Source organism: Perna viridis, chromosome 8, assembly GCF_037379345.1.
Source record: "Perna viridis isolate PV_CMFRI_1.1 ecotype Kerala chromosome 8, ASM3737934v1, whole genome shotgun sequence".
NCBI classification, from domain to species: domain Eukaryota; kingdom Metazoa; phylum Mollusca; class Bivalvia; order Mytilida; family Mytilidae; genus Perna; species Perna viridis.
In genome coordinates this window covers 46887482-46911568 of record NC_142452.1, presented here as the reverse complement: position 1 = coordinate 46911568, position 24087 = coordinate 46887482, and the positions used below count along the sequence as shown (strand labels likewise).

Here is a 24087-nt window from a genome sequence, read left to right as displayed (position 1 = left end):
GATTTATGTAACGACAGTTGACTTATTGTCCATATCAGTCGAATATCTTAACAATCTGGAAATCCATTGATTCACAATCACATCATACCTTCCGAATCTGATTTCTTTTTTGATACAAACATGTTGAAAATTGTTGGATAAATAGGAAGTGTTATTACAACGGGTATAAAAAATAAGCACAAATTTTACAAAATGACATAACGGAAAGACAGATTAAAGATTTTTCTACCTGCTACATAAAAAAAATTAAAAAATATATTGTTGAAAGTGGATCAAGTCCAGGCAAAAACCAGGCAGTGGCTTGCAAATGGCAAATTATGTTTTCAAAATTGTTTAACTCATTTCATATCACAAATGCATCTTTTCTCAAAGCCGAAGGTTGTTTTTTGATTACCTTTTACGATTAAAGAGAAAAAAATTACATAGAAAGCATTGAAATTCTTTGAAGAAAGGTAGATTCATAACTCTTTAATTTGAGCAACATTTGGTCGATATATTCTTGAACTTTTAAAATCATTTTTAGCCATACATTGTCGATATACTAATTGACATAATATAGGATACATGTATATACATCTATTTTAAATTGCAACAAAAAAAATCAGTGGGATAAAATCTACCATATTATAGGATGTGCCTGATTTTCACATGGACTGCCTCTTAAAGCTATAAGATTTGTGGTTATTTAAATCAATTCCCGTAGCAACACTTCCTGATATCGCTTTTTGGTTTTTCCTTGAAAATCATCTTAATATACTGAAAACATGAGTGTATCGGATTAACAAAATGTACTGTGTAAACGTACGTACAGACAAAATAATTAGTTTTGCAAGAAAAAAACAGTATTTTATATAATTATTAAAATTCAGTTGACATGGTGGATATCTGACAAGTTCTTCCCTGTTACTTTCTATTTTTTTATTGAAAAAAAAGTTCATGCACTCTCGTTTTGGCGAATTGGCCCCAAAATCGATTTTACCACAATATCCTTCGAAAGAGTAATCAAGGGAACCACGGTTATAGCAGTAGTCAAAAATGTAATCCAAGAACAAAGACCAGATAAAGAAATACAGACATACACAACAAAGAACATAAAGTAACTCAAATCATACATACAAAGTAGCAGAAGCAAATGAGCAACTTGGACTCAACTAAAAACTGGGAGCATGGACCAAGTGCACCGGTAGGGTAAGCGAAAGTTTGAAACAAAGTTTTATTAAGTTATTATCGCCCACTACAGTAAAACGCGTCTAAACCGACCCCCTCGGACTTTTAAAAAATGTTCGGTAAATACAGGTGTTCAGTTTACAAAGGTCCAAAATAAATTTAAACTGATATCAAGGGACTTCAAAAAGTGTATAATTTAGACAGGTTTTCGAATTATTTAAGGTTTAGATTGTACAGGTTTACGGATTATTCAAGGTTTAGATTGGACAGGTTTTCGGATTATTCAAGGTTTAGATTGGACAGATTTTCGAATTATTTAAAGTTAAGATTGGAAGGTTTTCGGATTATTCAAGGTTAAAATTGGACAGGTTTTCAGACTATTCAAGGTTTAGATTAGACAGGTTTTCGAATTATTTAAGGTTAAGATTGGAAGGTTTTCGGATTATTCAAGGTTAAAATTGGACAGGTTTTCGGATTATTCAAGGTTTAGATTGGACAGATTTTCGAATTATTTAAGGTTTATATTGGACAGGTTTTCGGATTATTCAAGGTTCAGATTGCACAGGTTTTCGGTTTATTCAAGATTTAGATTGGACATGATTTACTGTATAAGTAAGAACAAAAATTTTATTCTTTTGATATTCTCAATAACGACTACGCAGGTAAAAATTATTTTGATTAACGATAACATCCTAGTTTCGAACATTCCGTTGAAAGTATGGCATTTGTACACAGTGATAGTGCTTACACCTTGGACTTTAAGTCATGCAAAACGTCGCACATAAATTTGATTAATTCGAATTAGCCAAAATTACACAGAAAAAAAGCTGTTGCGAGAATGATTCAAAAATACATAGTTGCAAGTGAACATTCCATTTTATGTAAAAATAATATTCATAAACTGACTGTTCGAAATCGTGCTTAATATTTCCGATAGGTACATTTTTTGTACCGGTTTAGTGGTGGATCCATATTTTTTCATTTTGTTGAAAGATTTGTGTAAAAAAATGTGCAGAGACTAGTCTAGATCCCCCTTTTTTCTACTCCCTTTGAAAAGCTCTTGATCAGCCCCCTGGGTTTACCACAGATATAGTATTGATACTGTAAAAAAGGGACTCCTATGATATCTTGAAATTAATGTCAAAGATGGACAATTTCGAACAAAGTCCGTCAGTGATCAGAGACTAGAACTCTGGTCTAGTCGCATTACTACCAACTGGACCACGTATTGGTGTAAGGACATGATATCTTTCCTCTCATTGTAGTGTTTACCTGTGTATATTACTGTCACATTGTTTAATTTGCCTAAATCTTATACTGAATAGTATTTAAACATTTTTATCAAACATGGAGATAGACCCAAAACAGGCGAATTTATTATCACTTCGAAATCTTTGATTTAAATGCCAAAAGAGAAGCAGTCTGTGTGTTTATATATACCTGTACATGTACCTTAACAAGACATAGAAAATTGTTAAATATTCAGTATTTAAACGCGATTTATTTGAACAGAGAAAGGACAGTCTCCGCTCGAGTGGTTAGTGAAGTTCGAACACACTTCAAAGGATATTTATGATGATGATGATAATGTGTATTTATAACATGTGTAAAAGTGTCAAATTCAGTTTTGTATGATACAAGTGCGGAGTGGCTTTATCTACTTGAAATCATTTCCGTAAGTTTAACTAATGAAGACAGGATTGGATACATGTAAACGAAAACAAGACTTGTAATATCCATCTTCCGGGTTACTACAATGATATACTGCGATGGATAAATTGTGTATATTTATTTTCCTTCTTTGTTACTTTGGCTATTCTTTAAGTGCGATTACTGGACCAGGGGCAAATGTGTGTGAAAGAAATATGTAAGTTTATTTTACATGATTCATTAAGTAGTAACAATTGTTGAAAATAAAGGCACGTTCGTGTACCCACCCACCCCATTTTTTTTTCATTTTCAGCATTTGTTTAATAACTTTGAAATTGAACTAGGCGCAGTACTTAACCGTTTTCTAATTCCCCAGCACAATCATGCTCCTGAAAATAAAACAGAAGCACAGAATAACAAAATACCACATTTTTATACGTAATAAAGAGGCTAAATATAATACATATACGTGCACTCCTTTCAAATATGCTAAGAAAATAATAGAAAAAAACTTCTGAAAGAGTAATCAAGGGAACCAAGGTTATAGCGGTAATCAAAGGAATGTAATCCAGGGACAAAGACTAGACATGGAAAACAGACATATATAACAAAGAACATAAAATAACTAAAATCATACATACAAAGTAACAAAAACAAATAAGCAACTCGACTCCACTAAAAACTGGGAGAATTGACCAGGTGCATTGGTAGGGTAAGCGGCCTCTGCTTTTCTAGAAACACCCGCCGAGTTGCTCAAAAAAAGTCAAGTCAGGGGTAGACGAAAGTGCAGAGGAAAGAGGAATTTATAGGACCGGTGTCTCTATTAATTATATCCACAAATAATCGGATAGTCTTTTTCGTGTCGACAGCAAGATCGTATGTCCTATCAAAGGTTACAAAATTCTTTGAAAGCAATGTTGAATGATTTATCTGTGTAGTCGGATGAGGGGACGGGGAAATACATCAACCAAACTAGTTTCAGTTGTATAAGTTATTAATAATTTACAGAAGAAAATTTAAACTTTTTAAATTTTAATTATCAATTATCAATTTTGGTCTTTTGTAATGGCATTTTAAGTCACAAAGTGAAAAAAAATACCTAAAGAAATAGGACACATATATTGTACAATGTAGTCTCGCCATAAGCACGCCAAATCGGGAGTAATACCTTTAATTGTGAAAGTCTAAAAATGAAAGGGTTTTTATCTGTTGTTTTACAGAAATAAAACTAGTGGGAACACGACCATTCAAGTCAAAGAATACTATTGTTGTAAAGGGTATCATGAGGCTACTTCCGGATCTTGCACAGGTGAGTCAAACAGGTAACGCTTCTTGAGTTATCGAATCGAATTAACAATTCATATCTTGAAGTATTTATATGGAAATTACTAGGTACTATTACTTGTAGACCAATGTAATTGTTTATAACCTCTAAAGTGGATAAATGATTTATTGGTAGTTATCAAATGAGGATAATGTGGATTTTTTGTTCAAGTTCCTCATGAATATATCTTAAATAAAGCAAACACGATACGTCAAGATAGTCATGCTCTCGACAGAGACATAGGCAGAAAGTTTAGCATGAAACTTACGGAGGTAGACCTAGATTAAGGGACATAACTCTTACAAATCATTGGAACGTTTGTAATAACCACTTTACGTTAATCTCATGTAACCATCAAAGTAACTTGGGCTGATTTAATTCTTTTTCCAAGGGAAGCTTGAAAGGCTTTCAATTGGTGAAATTGAATATGATACAAACATATCACTGCTTTCAAAAGTTCTGTCCCTTACCTTAGGTCTACTTCCTTGATAGACGCATAAGAACTCAAATGAAACATTTGTATTGGTACATGTATATTAAAAGCCTTAATTTTGTTTCGTTTAAGTGCAGCTGTAACTAAACAGGAATCCCAAAAGCTTAACAGATATATGTGAAGCATTTCCATTTTTTTTTGTTTTTGTTTTTGTTTGTTAGATTTAACAAACATATGCAAAAGAGATTGGAACACATATTGCCTGTTTCTTTATTCATGTTTTAACAATGACCTATGAAATATGAAAGTTTAAATTATAAAAATGTACAAATAAATATTTCCGGATCCATATTTTCAAGGGTGATATGTTTAATTGAGTAATATAAATCCGGAGTGGCGAGTTGTTAAAAAGAGGGAGGGTTGTGGTCAAGCCAAAGTACTTTATCCCCCGACGCATTTTTGTACCTTTCCAAAGAAAGGAATTTTTGGCCTTTGTAAGTTTTGCTTTGTTTTCACTTTGAATTTACCTTTTGCTGGAGTATATAGCGGCAACTACATGTATTTCGCTGTACTTATATATAATGTTGTTTGGGGGCCAGCTGAAGCGGCTTACCCAGTGGTGTGAGGGTTTCCTCGTCGTTCATTGGAGCCACATAGGTGGCCTTGAGCTGACATTTTTCATCCCTGAGGGGTTGTGGTTTATTTGACATATCCACCATATCCATTTTTCTTATTTTTAAAGTCATAGATAATTTCCCACGTCGCATGAAAAAAATTTAAAAGTATTTCATGATTGGGAAGAAGCACTTCGTACGATTTGGTAATTCTCCTGTTAGGGAGGGAATATTTGTTTCTTTCCGAGTTTCAAAAGTGGAAATATCATACAAAAACACAAAACAAGGGGTTTTACAGACTGAAATAGACGCATGGAATGATATAGAAACATTGTACATGTATTAGCTAAAAAATACAACCTTCTTAATGCAAAACTACTGTTAAAAGATATTAAGCTAGTTTTCTTGTGCGAGCAAGCGGTATATTTAGATATACAGATAGGGGTATATTTAAAAATCATTATGGAGATTAGGCTTCACATCACAAGAAGCAAAATGCACCTATAAAATGTACAGAAATGTTTTTCCTTTCAGAAACTGTTTAAATTTTTAAAATAAGATGAGAACTTTTTTCACAGCACTATGAGGAACAGGGGTAATTTCTGCGTAGGACTATTTTTGCGTACGTTCCAAATGCTCATTGGTTGAATTGGTGGTCTGTAACCTAAAGGGTCACTTTTTGTCTTAGAAAAAATAAATAACTATACAGGTATCTTCCTACACACATACTGAATGCATTTGCAAAGTTTCAGTGAAATGTGACAAGCACTTTTTTAAATATTTGATTTTTAAATATAGGGTAACCAAGTTGTGCGAGCAAAAAAGTGAAAATATTCTACCATACTGAAATGCATTAAATATTTGCAAAGAACTTTTTCTGACTTTTCAAATAAAAAATATCAATCACAACTTGTTTTTTAACAATATTAATGAAGAAATAGTTTTAAAAGTAATCATTTTCTGAGAAATTGGTCTATTTTTAAAAATTTATTTCTGACATGCCTCCCCCTTTTTCTTGATCACATGTCAAAAATCCTAAATCTTTAAATTTTCACAAAAGGTGATATAGTTGGCTTTAAATTTGTAAATACAGTGTTTTCACATTAAAACATGACCAGTAAAGGGCACCTAAAGCAAAAAAAGTGCTCAATAATGGATTTTCCATGTTGCCATAGGGGAATGCTTATATGGCCTTAACCGCAGTAATGAAAGTGAGTTTTTCCTCATTTCCAACCTAATTTTTGCTCAAATCTACACAAAACTTGATTTCAAGTGCTTATTACTACCATATTTAGGTAAATATAGCCCTCAAAGTTTAATATTTGATATTTTTACTAAATTTTCTACACTTTTTACAAGATAGGACATAAAAATCAGCCAAAAAGACCAATTTTCCATAATTTGGACCTATAACTTAAAAAAATGCATATTTTGAAGGATTTTTGTAGTGTATTCCTCTCATGGCAAAGTTAACAAGATCTTCAAGTAGTTTAAAGCTATTTCAAGAAACTTTTCATTTTGCCATGGCTTCATCTTAAGGCTAAAAACCACTAATTCCACTTCCCATAGGCTTCTATGCTAATTTCACAATATTCAATGGCTTCTCTGGACTTTACCTTAACTTTAACCTGCAGATGACTATATATCAGCATGATTCTACATATGTCAGCTCACAATCCTCAGAGTGGCATGTGGGGTTAGCAGACTTGCAGTGCAGTACTGGTCACCGGAAGTGAAGGGTCTATAAATAGCATGGGAAATCCCAGTGTTTTCACAAGATAGGGGTATATTTAAAAATCATTATGGAGATTAGGCTTCACATCACAAGAAGCAAAATGCACCTATAAAATGTACAGAAATGTTTTTCCTTTCAGAAACTGTTTAAATTTTTAAAATAAGATGAGAACTTTTTTCACAGCACTATGAGGAACAGGGGTAATTTCTGCGTAGGACTATTTTTGCGTACGTTCCAAATGCTCATTGGTTGAATTGGTGGTCTGTAACCTATATTTTCAAAAAGCGTATTTATTTTACCCAGCACCAAACTTATGTCGAAGTATGTGTTAACTATATTCAAGTAGCAGTCTTTCTAAAATTCAGACAGAATGTGATTCATGCATATCAAAAACCCAACAAATTCAGTTTTATTTTTTTCAGATACTGTTACTGATCACATAACCAGTCGTAGTTTTTCATTGGGTTGTTGCGCTTTTGTAAAAACAAAAATATAGATTGTACATGAAGCAAAGAGTTACGGTTCTTGACTTGGTTTCATTTGGTTGATTTTAGATGATATTCTCAAAAGAGTGTTATGTAAAAATATAGCATACGTAGACTGAAAAACCATCGTTTGTTCGTTGGGTTTTCTACACCATGAATCACCTAACCATTGACAGTGTCTGATTTTTTTATGGATTGGTACTTAATAACTTTCATCTCGGGTATCTTTCACAAAGCATGCAATTACACAGAAAATACTACAGTATTATAGCGTAAGGCTTTCCATATTCAATTTGGCTTACATGTAGTAATTGTTCCGAGGCTAATATGGAAAATCTTCACGCAATTATACCTTTACTTACTAAGTAGTCCAGTAGGTCATATTGGCCGTAGCCAATATGGATTTTAATCATGCCAATATGACGTATTGGACGGCTAAATCACGTATTTTCGCACGTTTGTCTTTTGTATTGCATCTTGATAATATTTATAGGCTAATATTCAAACGTAATCATTCCTGGGGCTAGAGACCTTCGTGCTGATACTGAGATAGACATGTCTGGATGATACAAAATATTATACAGATTTGTCCATGTATTAATTGCTTCTCAGAACGTCGCCGTTGTTGACCATATTGCCCATTTTCCATAATATTTTTGCTAATAAATTAGCCTATGCAAAAAGAGCTCGATTTGAAAGCATATGATATCATTTCAGAAATTCATTTAGTTTGTTACCAAACGCTCCCGAAGAAACAAGTTACCCCCCCCCCCCCCCGCTAATTAATCACGAAGCTGCTTGGTCCGATTGAATATTCTCCAGAATATTTGTTTGGGACCCATACTATGTAATGACCTTTTTTTTTTTTTTTTTTTTTTTTTAAAATTCTCTACGTTGTAGCCCACATTGGGAGCTTATTAGACTGTCAATAAAAAAGAAGCTAAAATATGACGAATACAAAATGTTAAAGGTGGATGGTAAAGGTCGTCAATACCACTTGTTAGATGGTCATTGATTCTAAACGGGCTGTGTTTTATTTGAGGCGCAGTATACAAATGTTAGCTTGCCTAAAGCGGACCAATAGCTTAGTTTAAATGGAAAACCTTACACAATAATGTTTTACTACTTGCGTTATAACTTTCATTTTCAGCTTGTACAAACAATAAATATGGTACCGACTGTTCTCAAACATGCAGTTGTGCTGCAGATAATACACAATCGTGTCATCACGTGACAGGGGCTTGCACGTGTAAAGCGGGGTATCAAGGAACACAATGTGCAGAAAGTAAGTACTCATACAATTATTACATTTCGTATGTTATGTTATGGTTCCAATGTATTCTGACACACCAATATTTTGTGATATCACTCGCTTGGCGTATTAATTACAAGTGATATTGCACGGCTGACGGCGGCTCTTTACATTCAGGCACCATAAAGTTGTTTTCTGGGACTAAATTATCAAAGTCAATAGTAATTGGTCAAATATCATTTGTAAAATGAATACGTATGTGCTGAAATTTGTTCACTTAAAAAAATACATCTAAAAACTAATACAAATAATAAGTTAGACTACGTACAATGTACCTCGACCAAATTAAATGCATTTCAAAATGTCGAGATAAAGAGAAACTCACTAACTAAAAATTCTTAAAAATGTAATAAAACAATTATGTCAGCTCGGGGTGAAGAATTAGAGTACAAGATACAGTCATAGTGCATACACAATGCAAGTATTATGGATTACGATTGGGGTTAATCTCTTGCACAGAAAGTATCTTCGCTATTCCAATGCTTTACATATCGGCCACACTCAGTGCTAAACCGCATCTTTTTATACAAATAAGCGCAGTTCACTGGAACCAGCTTCGTGGATTTAAAATGAGTAGAGCTCATGCCCTGTGATTTTTTCACATCCTGTAAAATAACAGAGCCTATAAGCTAACGGAGTGATACGCAGTAAATACGCAAGAAGCAGTTTGATGTCTGCGGAGGAGATTGATTGGTAATATGTTCCAACGATATTAGAGGGACTTTCCCTTTAAGCAAAAGATGATAAAAACAGTGTATCTATCTTGTACGAGTGTTAAGTACAAACGGAAACAATCGTCCGTTACTTAGAAAGGTTTATGTGTAAAAATAAATCCGGAATTTGGAAATTGTTGTAAGCGATCACTACAAATGTACAAAATCAATCCAAGGTATATCCATAGCGAAGTTGTATTAAGCAGAGGATAAGATCAAGAATGCATTCAATTGGGGCTGGATCAGCTTAAAAGGGTCGAATTAGAATGTGCAATAACAGCAGACAGTCATCTTTAGTTATAATGTAGATCAAACCTATTACGCACAGCATAATTTTCTGTTATCTTGTAAAATCACAAGGAAACATATATTTTCAATTACGAAATGTACCTAAAAGTGTTTTAAATGTTTCAAAAATAATGTGCTTAACTTACTTTAAAAGAATTTTCACATAAAAATTGGTGTGGTAAAATTACAAACATAAATTGTAAAAAGGTCTCATTAACCACGTCTAATTTTTCCATTACTTTAAATGCTAAAAAAGTAATGTTCAAAATTTCACTATGAATTCCCAGGACAAATGACCTGTTATTAAAATGTTTTATACCATTTCGAAGATTGGAAATAAGGCTTTCAAAATCATTGTGCCAATGGTATGACGATTGTAGAAATTTTTCACAAAATTGACTTGAATAAATAAATCTGAAAATCAACATTTTTACATTTTCTGCTTACTGACAGCATTGAGGCAAATTATTCACACGTTTAAACAGTATATATCAGCATACACACAAATTGTAGTGTCGGTGTGAAAATTACTTTTTTAACATGTAAAGTAATGGAAACGTTAGACGTGGTTAGCGAGACCAAATGATTGGCGGAAAAATGTAATGTAATGGGTATTTTAAGTTTTTTTTTAAATATCCAGTGACCTCATATTTTCTTTTTGAAATAAGAAAGAATGTCAGTTAGGTGTTTTTCATATAAATTTATAAGAAATTCTACTTACTAGTTGTTTTTTTTTACAGTTCGCGCAAAATTGTGTAAATTCCATATAGTATCCATATAAAATGTTTTATAATCTCATAATCAAATTTGATGACCTTATTTGACATTTGATGACCTTATATCACATTTGATTACCTTATATCACATTAAAATTTTGAACTATGTTCACTCAAGATCATCTTTCAGGGGCGGATCCAGGATTTGAGTTGGGGAGGTGGGGCGTGAATTGAATTAAATGCCGTGCAAAGCAAGGCAAAAAATATTATGGGGTGAAACATGTGGTGAATTTTTTTTCTTACCAAGTTAGGGAGGGGGCGTACGCCCGGTACGACAGTCCTTGGATCCGCGCTTGTCTTTGAGAAATACTAGGGAAATCCAAATACAGTACAAATTTTAGGTATTCTACTTAAATTTCTTTTGTTCCCTTAAAGTAATACGAATTTAGAAGATAATGGCACAGAATAATTATCGCTATGAAGAACAGAAATCATAAAATACTCAACAACAGCTACATGTACATTTGTAGCTTACATATAGTTTCTTCCGTTTCAGTATGTGACGCGTGGAAATTTGGGACGAAGTGTTCCGAGACTTGTTCCTGTATCCAAGGAAATTCGGTGTCATGTGATCACAAAAATGGAAGCTGCTCCTGTAAACCTGGCTTTATTGGATCAAATTGTCAAACAAGTTTGTTATTATTATTTTTTTGCCATTTTTTATTATTAAGTTTATTTTTTACACTTCCCCTTCCGGGTGATATATAGTGATCATGGTGTCCGCTCGTCTGTCCACAACTTTTTCGTTACAGATTATCATATAATCAGAATAATACAAGAATTGTAAGTAAATCTGGCTGACATATTTTGCAAATCTAATACAAAGCTTGCGGTTGAAACCATTTGATTTTAACGAATTTGACAGTTTAAAACTCATTCATTTTTTTACATGTAGATAAATATCGAGCACACCTTGTCCCAACAAGACTTTTATTCTCTCTATTCAAGATACATAAGAAAAATGATTAGCAAAAACAAAAGGAGAGAAGAATGATGGAAATGATAAGTTGGTTTTTATTATCGTTATACAATAATGGAATAAAGTAAACTACTGACAAATAAGAAGTACATTTTTATAATTTAATTGGATATGTCTGTATACATTTGAATTAATTAACATAAACATTAACTAACCGCTTGAAGTAGTTTATACTGCAATCGTTCTATTTGGGCTTTTGTGCCACAACTCTTTTGCGCCAGTTTACTTTTCGATTTTCGTAGTTGGATTGCGCCAATAAATTAATGTTCCTTTTGCACTAAAATACAGGTAAATTTATATTTGATATTCTTTTAGTGCTACATTAAATGCGTGGTGTGGTTATTGTATGTTATTTACCATTAAAAAAGATCTCTTTATAATGGGTTGTTCATCTCTTTGGCAAGTATAATAAAAAAAAATTAAAATGTAAGAAATTTATCTTAGTAAAATAATGTAAATGTAGACTCTCCCCCTTTTCCAGGTTTGAGACCGGCAGATTTCCCTGGCGCAGTCAATGTTCATTTAAGAAAAAAAGTTATTTTAATGTAGTAGTATCAACTAATACTTATCGGACTAATCCAGATCTGTCTGGTCAGGTTCAGATAATCCAGATCTGTCTGGTCAGTATAATATAATCCAGATCTGTCTGGTCAGTATAATATAATCCAGATCTGTCTGGTCAGGTTCAGATAATCCAGATCTGTCTGGTCAGTATAAGATAATCCAGATCTGTCTGGTCAGGTTCAGATAATCCAGATCTGTCTGGTCAGGTTCAAATAATCCAGATCTGTCTGGTCAGGTTCAGATAACAATTTTTGCAAGAATAATAAAATAAAATACAGAAAAATAATCATAATAAATAATTCATATTTGGTTTTTATTCCGGATATATTTTTAAATATATATATATATTGAAACATTTCAAGCTGAAGGATTTTTTTAAAGATTTTTGGTTTTACATTGTATAACAGAAGTGAACTTGACACAGTTGAATATAACTTGTTTCCAAATATATTCACCACCGTAAGTGCTCGTTTTTATTACTTTCCGAGGTCGTATTTTTTTTTAATTTGAAAGTCGATCATCACTTGAAATAAAAAAATTCCGTATACAGATCTTTTTAATGATATGGTTTTATAAGACAAGAGGAAATGGAATGTTAGTGAGTTCATAAAACAATATCTAGTAGTGAGTCGTTTGAGTTGAGATAGATTTTTTTTGTGTGGCACCGCGGCAATAAATCTGTTCTAAAAACAATATTACAGTAAACATGAATTACATGATACAACCTTCAGCGTATGGAATTGTAGTTTTACCTTCACTCTCGAGGGGATTACAAGAAATCTTCATTCGCAATAGTTAAATTTTAGCGTTCAACCCACGAGCTTCAGCGAGTAGGTTGAATCTAAAATTAAAATTATCGAGAGTGAACAAATCTTGGAATCACTGCGAGTATGAGATTACTGGATGAGACTGAATCTGTTTCTCTCGTGGAATCTGTGGAAAACTTTGAAATGTAAAAACGGGAATACTCTCACAAAAATTTAATCACCACTCTCCATAGTCACATGCATTTTTAATCACCGCCTAAAGGGAGAATTAGTAATATTAATGTGACACCGTTTGATTTTTTTCCAGGGTGTTCCGAAGGGAAGTATGGAGCGGGATGTACCAAAACGTGTACGTGTTCCGATGCAAATACCATATCATGCGGGCACACTGATGGATATTGTGAGTGTAAACCTGGGTATAATGGAACTACTTGTCAGAACAGTAAGTAAAATTGCCGGTGGCTAAAAAATACTCTCTAGAGAAAATAATTATATATATATATTGATGCACTCCAGTCCTATTTTCAATATAATACCGGTACTGCGCACATGTAAAAAGTGTACTTTTAAGTATCGGTAAAAAATATACCGAAGCATCATTATAGACGGACAAAGAATGGGCATTAGAATACACGTACATTGTACATGATCAAAACAAAAAAAAGATGAAACCAAGGCGATCCTCATAGTTTTCACAATGTAATTAAAGAAAAAAATACAATTACATGTAAAATCTGATGAGAAGGAAAACCAGTCTTCACACTAAAAGCTAAAGCACTGGCATTATGGGAGTGACATCAGGTACACTGGAAAGTGTAAGAATGTCCTGTTACGCCATTAGAATCTGTCACATTGAAAGCGAGTAAAATCTATTCAGACTAGTTAATGTCAAGTCGGTGGGTTGTCAACCTGGAAAGGCGTGAACTCTGTATTGAGATATATTGTCTCATACATGTATGTGACAATGAAACTTCATAGTCTTGAATGTTTTACAAGTTTTAAGGATTTATTATAAATGGAACCGCCTCGGGTTTCTCAGGGTAGCGTGCTCGGAGTGCGGGGGACTTGGGTTCGACACCGACCGGGCCACACCAAAGGTTTTAATAAAACTGTTAACCGCTGCTGCTCCGCCAAGCATGCAGTGACGATTGGTCGGGTCGGAGTCGGAACAATGTATCCGAACGGTGTGGCATGACTAAATGCGAGCTGTTGCTTCTGTGAGCTAGCATAATAAAGATCCAGCTGAGCTTTCGGACTAAAGCAGAGCCTGTTCGATTTATCAATCGCTATCTTCCATGGTCAATCTCAATCAATCAATATTATAGATGGTGCCACTTGTACATTAACGAACTTATCGATTAATCTATAAATGAATTGATTGATGTATGTCTGTCTGTACCTTTCTCTCATACTTATTTTTTGTTATGTTTTGTTCGTTCTATGTTATTATAGTCCGTGAATAGTTTACTTGCAGTTTAGGACTTATATGTATCTTTTCTTTTTGAAAGAATGTCCGGATAAGTCGTATGGAAAACTCTGCAAGTCTACATGTAGCTGCTTGCAAGTCGGAACATCGTCATGCAATCACGTGGATGGAAGGTGTACTTGTAAGGCGGGATACATCGGCACTCTCTGCAACGAAGGTATATAAATAGACTTGTGGTAAATAGAAGAGGGCCACGTCCTCATAATGGTAACCAATAAAAACATATCCATGAACTTAATTTTAATAGAGCATTTTAGGAAGTTACATACCGCGGAACTATCTTTTCGTTTAAGTGTACAAATATGGCCGAGTACTTCCGGACGAGGTATTAGGTAACCTGGTAGATGCTAACGTTAGTACGCAGTAAAAAGTCCGGCAGACAACCAGTTATACCGAGTAGGAATCTTTTAAATTACACGTTTCGAATTCTCAAGAAAACAAAATTATTATATTTTTAGTCATATCTTGAAATTTTGTTAGTGTGAATAATGAAGAAAAATGAGTTCTAATTAAAGTAAAACTATAAAATAAAACGCATAATCGGCATAACCGATTTCGTCCTTTTACAGGATACATCTGTCTTATATTATATTCTATTACACAGGCAAAATTATTTCACATGATTTTCAAACGAATTTCACATAATTTTCACCTGAGTTGTTTAAATAACCTTTGTGACAAAAATTCACGTGAAATTCGAGCCTTCAGGTGAAATTCACGTGAATTGTTCACATGCAATTCATGTTAAGTGAATTTCATAAGAAAATCATGTTTATTCCATGTGAAGCTCGATTAACATGAATTTCACGTGAAAAATATTTGCCAATGTACCGGTAAACGATAACGGACGTATAACGACCCTAGGCATCGATCTGATTGTTTGATATATAAAGACGAAATTCCGAAGTTGACATCTTTATTATTATATGTTATACTTCATACAAAAATCTTGAATTCTGATTGGGTAATGATTGATGTGATATTTTAGTCTAATCCCTGCACATTCTTACATGCCCCCCCCCCCACACACACACTGAACAGTGATTGGCTGATTCATATATCACCCTCCTTTTGGGTATATAACCTTCTCTCTTCTCGATATATCACCCTTCTTCAAATCAAATGTTCGAACCCACAAACAGGAATGTGATGCCATGTGTATCGAACAATAATTGTAATGTGAATTTTCACTCTTATTTGAGGTAAACTTTCTAATTTTCAAATTTGTTTACTTTTTTTGTTGTTACTTTATTAAATTGTTGAAACGTAATTATATATTTTATTTCAGTCAATGATATTTTAACGATATATCACCCTCTCTCCTCTCGATATATCACACTCTCGTATTATTTAGTATAATATAACACATACTGCCTGTAGTAGAGGGTGTTACGCTTCGTATCACACGAGGTAAATATATTACCCGAGACGAAGTCGAGGATGATATATTTACCTCGTGTGATACTCTAGCGTAACACCCTCTACTACAGGCAGTATGTGTATATTGTTAATTTAGTAATCTGAAAGAGAGTATGGCATTAAACTATTTTTTTCTATCAATGTAGGCTGTGTCATTAGAGTAATAACGGCAAACCATACGAATTTAATCAATAATCTTAGAACCTTTGAGGGTCTGACTTCAGTATGAGAGAAAATGATATATTGTACCAATAACAATCGGAAATATTTAGTCAACCTCGTGTGTTCGGCTTTTACATAAAATTGTACGGGAAACAGGCGAGCAGTTCCAACAGTGCAAATGACATATCTATCAATAAGGTCTCTCTAGCTATAAATTTTGTCCACGTACATTATTAATTTCATCGTAATAAAATTACTGTTTTGATCTCCACCAGTCGTTAAGTTATACACATTTTACCACGGGTTGGATCAATAATTCATAGGTGAAATTTCACGTTATGGTTCAGCGTATGAAAAGGATGCGAGGTAGGGAATACATGTAACCACATAAACCTATGAACTGATTTTCATTCATATTCTATACACAGAATGTGCAGGTATGACGTTTGGCAATGGTTGTTTACAGAATTGTACTTGTGAAGTTGGAAACATCAATAAATGCCTTCATACTAACGGAAGTTGTCTTTGTAAAGCTGGCTTTACCGGGGACCGGTGTCATAAAGGTGAGTAATTCCTAATGACCTGGCTTTACTAGAGGCCAGTGTCATAAATGTTACCAGGCTTTATCCAAACGGAAAAAGCCTGGATTCATTCCATAGTATTTTAAATGCAGGGATCAGTAGAACTTTGTGTTATATGTAGGAATTGTGAATTTTGCTTCTAAAAACACTAATGACTTCAAGACAGTTTGGTCAACTGATGCAAATCTGGTAGTTACCATGTCATAAATGGGGCTAACTCCATGCGTTTACATATTAATATGGAGAATGAATCACTCATGCGTTTATTTAACTTCTCTTTGTGTCTAAATGAAGTTGTCTTCTCCATGACTAGAGTCACAATTTAGTGGAGAGCACAAGAATATTAAAACGTTAGGTTATGCCAAAAAGCTTCCCTACTTTCCATGATTTGAGGACAGCGATTCAAAGTACGTCTTTACTGAAATTCAATGTCAATTTAAATAAATGCACATTTCGTTATTTGTGTCTTTTAAGGTATTGGTTTACTAAAACGAAGGAAAGAATGCATACTTTAGTTTATTCATTACATCTATCATAAATAAAACTTAAGCTATGGCAATCAAATAAAAATCTCAACTGTATTTTTGCGTCTTAACTAAAATTAAATGCGAGCAAAGTGAGCCCTTTTAATGTTCAATTTCAGTCTAAGGGCCGATGCAAGACTAGAATTACATGTAATAACAACAGTCACTGTTTCCTTTTATGAGATTATTATGTCGAGTAGACATCATAGTGATGCAATCTGAACTATAACTAAGGTCTGGTTGGACTATTAAAAGACTGGGACTGAACATGAAAGTCGTCATTAGGACAGATAATGCTAAGTTCATCCCTGTCATACATACATGTACATTCTTTAACATATGTTCATGTATTATCGTTTCAGTTTGCGCAGACAGGACCTACGGTAATTTATGTAAATCACAGTGCTCTTGCCCTAAGAACGCCTTCGAGGTTTGTGACGCAGTTACTGGTACATGTGTATGCCGAGCTGGTTGGACCGGAAGCGGATGTGATATTGGTAAATATACACTAATTAAAATCTTTTCTGTTTTTCTTGTTTTGAGCCATTGTTTGATGATTTGAACATCATATCTAATGTTTATTAACATAATTATTCAACAACACTGAGAAATTTGAACGTTGATCATAAGCACAAAATGAGAAAGTTAAACAGAATGTATCTGCGAAAATTGTTTTTAAAACAAATAAAACTGAAACTGATGAATCAATGCATTAAAATATTTAAGCAATTTGATTCCAACCGCCACCCCCATCTTTTCAACCCAAAAAATGAAAAAAAAATCAAATGATATCTTATTATAAATATCTCTCACAGCATGCAGGCAAGGAACATTTGGAAGCCACTGTCACGGGAGATGTCAGGGGTGCGATACGTGTGATGTAGCTACTGGTGAATGCTCTTCTAGAAACTCAGGTTAATAGAGGTTCAATTTAATCTGCTCTAAAATTGCCTTAAAGTTGAACGTGAAGAAGTACTCTTCAGACCATACATAAAAATTATGTAAAAAAAAAGTCTGGTCTGTAAAGAATTGAAATTGTGATTCTCATGGGCATGTAATTAAGGTTGAAGCAAAATGTGGTATCAGAAAGGACAAAAGAACGCAAAACAAGGCTAAGACAATATGAAATATTAAAATCAATACAGTGTGCTCAATTTTGTCCAACTTTTCATCAAAATTAACAAATTAAATCTAATGATAAAAAATGACCCTCCCTTACCCCCACACATCTGCCACTGCACACAGTAAACAATGTTAATGAAGATCGATAGAAACAAAATGAACAGTCTGGAAAGGAAAAAAACTCTCGTGTAATACTGGTGATGGTAAGACTTGCCCGCAACTTTCAACGTTATAGACCATTCTGAAAAAATGGATCCTTTCAAAATTGCACGGAATTGCATGAATAAAATCTTATTTGAAAAATAGAAGTCAAAGTTATTATATTGGACATATTAACTCTATCATTTGGCGTTCCATAAGGATGGGCTTAATGTTTATATCGCTATAATGAGTTGTTTTCGTATATCTTTCGAGCACCTATTTGCGCGAGTTCTAGATTTTTACATTTTTTTCCTCGAAGTTTTTGGATGTCCTGTATGCGTTTTTAAAGTGGATATTCACATTTCTGTGGAAAAGAAAGAATTTTCTATCAAGAGATTAATAAATGTCTTTGTACTGATTGTCTTTTGTTTTCTTTTGTTCTTGTATAGCTTTTGTAGCTGTTATAGTGGTTTTGTCTGTCCTGCTTGGTATTATAGCTGTGGTGTTCATATTTTTCGTCATGCGGATCCGAAGAGGGTAAGCTGTTTTAGTGTAAAATGAGAAAAAATGCATATTTCTTCATATTTCTCAAAGTATTCAATGTCCACAGAATAAAACGAGCCTTGGCAAGTTCTCTACATTGAAAAATAGGTGCAATGAGAAGATATCAAGCAATGACTTCTAATACACGAAATACAAAAGCTACAAAATTTAATGTACATGTATTTCAACAGGGGGATGTTAGAAAAAATGAAAAAAAAATATTTTGATTTTTTTGTTTATTTTATACATAATTTAATTAACTTGATTTCAAATTGCATGAAAAAATAAATAACTGGACATTTTAAGAGTATAAAACATCTAATACTGACAACCAGCCTAAAAGACTATTTTAATATCATATGATACATGTACTTGGCTGTTTAGTATATCTTGTAGAGAGGTCGTTCTTACCAAAGAACTATGTCACACTGCAAGTGACGTTATTTCTAAGGCCTATTTAAGGAGGTGGACCTAGGGTAAGGGACACAACTCATTCAAATCATTGGAACGTTTGTATTCAGCATTTTACATCAATCTCATGTAAGCATCAAAGTAACTTTGACTGATTTCATTCTGTTTCATACGAAAGCTTGATAGGCTTTGGTGAAATTGAATATGATACAAACATATCACTGATTTCATGTCCCTTACCCTAGGTCTACCTCCTTAACCTGGAGTATTAGTTGGTTTTACAGATTTTTCAAAATGTATCTTTTAACCTATCTCCAAAATATTTTTACAACAATGTACATATACATGCACATGCATGACAGACATAAACAATACTCCAGTATGATTGTAAATGGGAGAATATTGCCTCTGAAGTGATCAGTAATTCATTTAGCCCTCCGAACTATAAGGATACATACAAGTCTAGCTGATTTTTCTATCAAAACCTTTTTATGTACATAAAACAATTTAAAGTTACATTTATGTTAATGCAGAACTCCGATATTTCAGGTTAGATATCCCGTTCCTTGAACCGAAGGAAAAGAAACCAAAGTTACATATTAAAAAATGTGAGTATTCAGTTTGCAAAAACGTTTGAAATGTAGAACGAAGAAATGAATCCTTTTTATTTCTTTTATTGTTCAACCATAATGTAGGGCCAGCGCAAAATGTTAAAAAAAAGAAATTAAAAGAACGTTTTTATACACGACTTAGTCGTCAAATTGGTTAGATCCATTTGGCATAACCTGGTCTGGCACTGTGGTCTCATTTAAAACGATTGGGAACTGATTTTTTCAATGTGTCATAGTTTTCCTTTCCTCTTTCGTCTACCCCGGACTTGACTTTTTATAAGCAAATCTGCAGGTGTTTATAGAAAAGCAGAGGACGCTTACCCTACCGGTGCACCTGGTCTACATATAATGTATGCTCCCAGTTTTAAGTGGATTCCGAGTTGCTCATTTGCTTTTGTTACTTTGTATGTATGATTTTAGTTACTTCATGTTCTTTGTTGTGTTTGTCTATTTTTCATGACTCGTCCTTGAGCCTGGATTACATTCTTGCGATTTTCGCTATAACATTGGTTCCCATGATTACTCTGTTTAACTATTTGGTACTTATCAATGCACACCCAAATGTCAAGAGGGTATTACAACAGAGAAATACAATCACTTCAGAGAATTCAGTGAAATAAAACAATGGTGGCTTAGTTAGACGATGATAAACTGACATCAGTAGGGAAGAGATATAACTGACTTATTGAACATTAATAAAAATCTCATATGAGGCTCGACACATGTTGTCGTTTGAGGCAATAGGGTATGTAAGTCTAGTCACGTGACTCCGTGGTTTCGTGGGAATAGGTCGATCCTCGTCTACCATTCAAATGCGTAGAGATTCGTCATTAACATAGCAATGAGTTCAATATTTAAAAGCGAAATATCTTGTCGTGTAAAAATACTGATAAAAATACAAAATATTTAATATTTAGTTTAGCAGGCTAAAATGTTAAGTGAAGCATGAAATTTAAGATTTTGCATTGCGATACAGCGTTCCGTTTTCCCAGAAGTAAACAATAAAATGCAGATTGGTCTTCGGATTTTAATGTGTTTTACATCGAAATTTTTGGAAGGGAAACTGAAACTAGAACAAGACTTACAAATCCTATTACTTTGTAATGATAATGCCATTTATATTAGCAACCATTGTATAATTGGTCTGCCGTCCTTGGTTCAAATAATGGTCCTAAAATATAATAAGGTATTATAAAAAATACAGTTCTTGCTTGGTTCTAGAGTTTTTTTTAATAAATTACAATAAGGAAACCAAGGCTCTAAATTTCGCGCTTAATAAGTAAGTTATAATTTTTTACAAATATTTTTTACCCATTGAAAACCTCTCAAGGATTTTTACTGTCTTTTTTAGTATTGTGCACTAAATTGTATAATTAAATACGAAGAAATTGAAATTGCGAATTTAATTTCGATATGTTGTACACGTGTTTTAAAGAGCAGCATTATTACTATAAAAAATCAAATTAACCTAGTTATTTCCCACACGTACGTAATTTATTTTTCAGCTACTAGATCAGCCGGGGAGCCTTCGCCAGCCCTTTATCACAACACAGATGTTAAAACGTATGAAAACACACAAATTAATGGTAAAAATAAAGCGGTAGCGAATACCGCGTACGAACCTATGAGCCCTGAATATGAGAATTTTACAGGATCGCCTATCATAGAAAAAGACAGACCCTCCGAGGACAAATATGAAGATTTACAGGGACAGAGAATTGAGCATGCGTATGAAATGTTCAATAAAAAAGACGATCAACAGTATACCTCACTGTCACGCAAATAGATATTTTATTTCTACTCGGGTATTTCCGGGAGCGAGAACTACCAAGTGGATACGACATTTAGTTGCACCTGCAGCTCGTTCATGTACACTTCATACATCCTTATGAACATTTAAACTGTATATACGCTCAGTGTAATCATGTTTCCAAATCACAAGATGGGTGCAGTCTAAAAGACGTTCAGTGAGACTCAAGAAAAGTCGTTACATGTGCATGCGCACCAAAGTGAAAGTGAAATGGAGTGAATGTATGACATTCAACAGATGGAAATAATATTGCAAATTATAGATTTTGAATGTTGAAAGGCGTGACAGTACAAAACGAAAGAGAGAGTAACCGTCAATGCAAGTAGTGCGTCGTGCGAGTGAGAGCATGGAGATGTACATGCATTATAAGAAAAGTTGATTTTGTATGCCGAGAGGTTGTGGATGCTTGGAAGACAAAGGTCATATTATGTATAGTCATCTTGTAAATCAGCAATTCGTTCACGCGCGTTTGAAAGTTACATTTTTGTATATCCCCAATATACATGCTTATAAGTAAATAGTTTTTCTAACTCAGGGGCGGGTCCAGGATTTTGGATCAGGGGGCGCACAGTTAAAATTTTTTAGGTTATATTTTTGAAATATTCTTGTAGAGCGTGTGCAATGTAGAAATCTTTTGTGGTAAAATTAGCGAGAAATTAAAGTTTCAACATAAAACCACCTAAATCTACCCCCTGAAAACCCATGCTTTGCAAATTTTAGGAGGGCGCACGCCCACCACGCCCCTGTCTGAATCCGCCCCTGTTCTAACTCCTATGTGATCTCGTTTGAATAGATTATTGCTCAAAGTGACATGTCTTTAGTAGAAATTACTAAATTTCACGGATTCGTTCATATGAACTTACTTCCGAATATTTTTGTTTTTAGTTAATATGACAAATAGTTAGCCTTTGGAATTCATTGTATGAATAATTTATTTCGCGAGATACTTAACCGCTTTCTTTACCATCACAAGAGTTTTATACGTTTACACTATCTGAATAACAGGGCCATGCAGGAATAAACTAAAAACAGAAAGTATAAGGGTCTGAGGTCCTTTATTGAAATACATGAATGTTAAAAGTGACTTATAATAAGTTGGGCCGTGATAAAATATACCATGCAAATAAAAAAAAAAAAATCCTAGAGAAATGCATGCATTAGATCCAAGACCCGAATATATATATATATTCGGTCTGAAAAATTCCCAACGATGTTAGAACTATCAAATTTGCGATGCAACGTTCTGGTCGTTCCCTCCGCGGGACTCGAACTGTACCGCTGTGACATCTATGGCAACACCGCCTGCACAAAGTCCAGCGCCCTAGACCACTATATATATATATTTAGGTATGACGGATACTTTCCTTTTAAGGGGTGACTAAATAAGTGTTAAAACTTGTCTTTAAGGGGGAACTATATTATGGAAGGCGACTGAGAGAGAAAATGGAATTATATATAAGCAGGAATTTAAATTTACGAAATTTTTGTGAAGCGTTGCTTTAAGTTAAAAAGTCAGCTACAAACTTAAAAGATAGAAGCTATCCATTGATCTGTGAGCATAAACAATGTTTTCATATGCACTATGAATTGTATTGCATAATCTTGACACAGGTTTTTGGTTTAAAAAATAATTATAGATGCTACAGAAGCGGATCCAGTAATGTATAAAATGGGAGTTCCGATCCAGACATTTTTTGAAGGATCAGAGGGTTCCAGGCTACCATTCGCTTATTATATGTCCAAATTGTGCCAATATTAACAAAACTTAACGAAACGGAGATTCAACCGCCAACCCCCCCCCCCAAAAAAAAAAACAAAAACAAAAACAAAAACAAAAACCCCTTTTACTATTATTATAAACTTTTTTTTTTTTTTGTTTTGTTTTTGTTTTTTGTTCTTTATCCCGTTCCACTCCTTCCTGTGGAAAATTCTTGCAATTTGTGTTATGTTAATGTATCATCAATTCTATTTCATACGTATAATTTTGTTGCAACTCATCAAAACTACAAACACATGTAATACCATTTAAATGTTCTGATCAACCATTAAATAATTAAAATGAAAAGTTATTTCGTGTGTTAAAAGGACCTGGCCCATTTATCCCAGGATTCTGACCATAAGTAAGGCCACTTTCAAAAAAGTGTCCACGTGTTCGGAATTTTCATTGGAGTCCTTAGAAAAAAAACTCTTAATGTCCCAAAAATGCAAATTTGTGAAAATTTGGATAGATGAAAAGTACAAAAATTTGCAACAGAAATCGTTGAAAATGCTTGTTGTTCAAAACCGGCTTCTGCCCGAAAACGTGAAATCATATCGAATTCCGGTATGTGTGAATATGTCGTCAGAAACCCCGCATCCTGTAAATTATAGGTCAACTTCGAGTACAAATCGTGAGAGTGAACGAAGTTTCTTCAATACGCAGTCGAACACCGACATCTTTCAAGTCGTAAAAGAACGTCACGCTTTTATG

General features: G+C 33.8%; 1 protein-coding gene across 2 annotated transcripts; it reads left to right on the top strand.

Moving 5' to 3' along the window:
- The first annotated feature begins 2803 nt into the window (after positions 1–2803).
- On the top strand, positions 2804–23682 carry LOC148610756 (uncharacterized). 2 transcript variants are annotated; one of them, XM_088596106.1, is made up of 12 exons: positions 2804–3034; positions 4038–4126; positions 8559–8693; positions 10994–11128; positions 13115–13249; positions 14316–14450; positions 16303–16437; positions 17342–17476; positions 17795–17893; positions 18692–18779; positions 19746–19804; positions 21313–23682. In XM_088596106.1, exons 1-12 carry the CDS (start codon positions 2937–2939, stop codon positions 21591–21593), a joined length of 1524 nt encoding a protein of 507 aa, XP_088452232.1. In that variant the 5' UTR covers positions 2804–2936; the 3' UTR covers positions 21594–23682. The 2 variants fall into 2 exon arrangements, with proteins under 2 accessions (XP_088452232.1, XP_088452233.1); XM_088596107.1 differs by having other exon boundaries at positions 2895–3034; positions 4038–4139.
- Positions 23683–24087: the final 405 nt, after the last annotated feature.

Bases quoted from the DNA above. Each gene is read 5' to 3' on its own strand.
- LOC148610756 (XM_088596106.1), top strand. From the start codon at position 2,937: ATGGATAAATTGTGTATATTTATTTTCCTTCTTTGTTACTTTGGCTAT. The intron at 4,127-8,558 runs GTGAGTCAAACA...TTTCATTTTCAG, and splicing joins TACTTCCGGATCTTGCACAG to CTTGTACAAACAATAAATAT. The intron at 16,438-17,341 runs GTGAGTAATTCC...TTATCGTTTCAG, and splicing joins CGGGGACCGGTGTCATAAAG to TTTGCGCAGACAGGACCTAC.